The sequence below is a fragment of the Chaetura pelagica genome, unplaced genomic scaffold (genome assembly GCF_000747805.2).
Source record: "Chaetura pelagica isolate M959 unplaced genomic scaffold, ChaPel_1.0 scaffold105, whole genome shotgun sequence".
Taxonomy (NCBI): domain Eukaryota; kingdom Metazoa; phylum Chordata; class Aves; order Apodiformes; family Apodidae; genus Chaetura; species Chaetura pelagica.
In genome coordinates, this window is record NW_009953393.1 from 3,735,351 (window position 1) to 3,737,706 (window position 2,356).

Here is a 2,356-nt window from a genome sequence, read left to right on the forward strand (position 1 = left end):
GGGAGCGGAATCGCGCTGCTCGGCCGCCCCCGCGGGAGCGCGGAGCGGCACTTGGGCCAACGAAAAGAGGCTGGTTCTGTGTGTCAAGGGAGCGCAGGATGCTTAGGTTCTTTGTCCTGGTGTCGCTACAGGCTGGCAGCTTCGTAATGAGTTGCTCATAATCTTACGCATCAGAGTTAGATACAGAATATGTATGTAATATAAAACTGCCTTTTGATTCTTTGTGCAGTAGCCCTGATGAATGAGGCATCGTGCACAAATGGTGTTATTTTAAAGTAGAAAAATAGTTTCTTAAAGTAGTAAAAAAAAAATACACACATTAATAGGTTAAAGCTTGTGGGCCTAATATATTTACTTACATAATTTCTGTGAAAAAAATACAATTATGTGAAAAGTTCATGTCCCTGTTGATAGTCTCTCAGCTCTGTGTTTACATTTTTTCACACAGTCAGAAAGTCATGCAGGTAATAGCTTAATCAATATAGACATTCAAGTTACTCATAAAGATCACATAAACTTTGTGAGGGCAAAGAGGCAGCACATCAGTTAATGCCATGTTGCCTGTTTATCCAAACTAGTTACATTACTCTCACAGACACTCATGCAAATGCACCTTGTATGGCTTTGTCAGAACTGCCTTTGTTCATGCTGGAGTCTGTGAAGCTGCAGTAGCAAAATTCTGCCCCGTGCTTACCCTTTTGAGCCCCTTTGTTCCAGTCAGCACCACAGTGACCTGTTCCTCTGCCATTTTCCAGATTTACATTTTGTGGGTGCACAGTTACTCCTGCGTAGCTGCTCCACTCAGCACCTGCTGTTTTTCAAGAGTAATCTTTGGATTTAACCATTAATTCCTCTGGTATTCTCTTTGGTTATCTGTATTTACAACAGGCCTTTTTAAGCTTTTCAGATCCTTTGCTCATTTATCTGACTTTTTAATAACTTCTGAGTGATGAGCTGCTCTCCTTGTGTCTATCGGTGTCGTGCGTAACTTAATTGCAACTTCTGTGATAACACCTTATAACCTACTCAGTCTTTCCAGACTCCAAGAGATACTGTTTTTATTAACATATGCCATCTTGCAGCATGTCCTCTGGCAGATATTCCAGGCTTTCAAAAGTACCAGTGAAAACAAACCTTTTGGGGATGAGGTCAGACTTAAGCAGGTAGTCCAGTTCCCTAAGAGATCAAGGAGGAGTGACAACAGGTACCCTCTCTGAAAGAGCCCTAAGCTCTTTTTGCTGTTAGGTCATTAAACTTCCATAGGATTTCTTGTTATCCCAAGGAGAAAATCTTAGGTATTATGCCCTGCTTCAGCAATGTGTTTAAGTGCACATGGGCTTGCACTTAGCCTTTCAGTTAAGTTATTCCTTGCCATAAGAAGTAATTATGCAGCTGAACACAATTAGTTTGTTAAGTAAAAATCTTATTATTCTAAAACCTGGGCCTGTATGAAGCACTGCAGTTTTAGTACTTTATACATCTGATTAAAGTGCACTAGAACGCTTTGATTTTCTATGTTGTTAATTTTTTAACTTCACTATAAATCTAAACAAAAATAAGTAAATATCTAAAATGGAAGGGTTTGGCCAAGTGTATTGCAAGTAAATTAATGTGGACAGTTCAGGGGACTCTGGCAATTTCAACTGCAGTCACAATTCACTCGAATATAAGGATATTAAAATACATCTGCACTTGTTTTGTTCAGTCCGGCAGAAAGGTCAGAAAGTAAAATTACTTCTCTGCATGAATAAACTTGACAATGTACCTGAAAATAGAGTTTTTAACTACAAATGGCATTTTGAGCCTCTTACAGCCAGCAGCCATGCTATTAAGTGACACAGTGTCAGGGACTGTAAAAGAAGCTCCATCTTATACTCAAATTGAAGAAAAATTACAAGACCTGGGTCCAGTGTTTAAATATATGTATAAATATATACATATATGTTTAAACCAGTTTTAAACCGATTATTGAAACAGTACTAGAGGAATTAGAGCATTATTATACTGACCTCCTTGTAAATATAATGAACTCCTCCTGTTAATATATTTACAGCATGTTTGTTGCTAGCAATCCGAGAAGCCATTAACAAGTACAAGTACCATTTTGCTGTACAGTTGGTGTTTTTCAGATGGAAGATTGCTTGGCATCCTTTGATCCTTCAGGCTGCTTAGCTGAGCAAGATAGATTTTTCTTTTCAGTTTCAAATCTTTTAGTAGATTATTGCCACTCTGTTGGCTGTCACTCCAGGTTATATCACCCTGTCCCCATCAGAGTGCCTTTATTGCTGCAAGTAAATTGTAGCACATCAAGAAAGACCAGATCACTAATTACAATGGAAAAAGAAGAAGAAAAGGC

At 38.7% G+C, this 2,356-nt stretch overlaps 1 protein-coding gene across 1 annotated transcript in view; it reads right to left on the minus strand.

The window, feature by feature from the left end:
* Positions 1-748, minus strand: part of RFC3 (replication factor C (activator 1) 3, 38kDa) — an 11,358-nt gene extending 10,610 nt beyond the window's left edge. Inside the window, exon 1 of the mRNA XM_009998373.1 lies at positions 695-748. Within this exon, the coding sequence (XP_009996675.1) occupies positions 695-748 (54 nt within the window). The remainder of the gene's footprint in view (positions 1-694) is intronic.
* Positions 749-2,356: the final 1,608 nt, after the last annotated feature.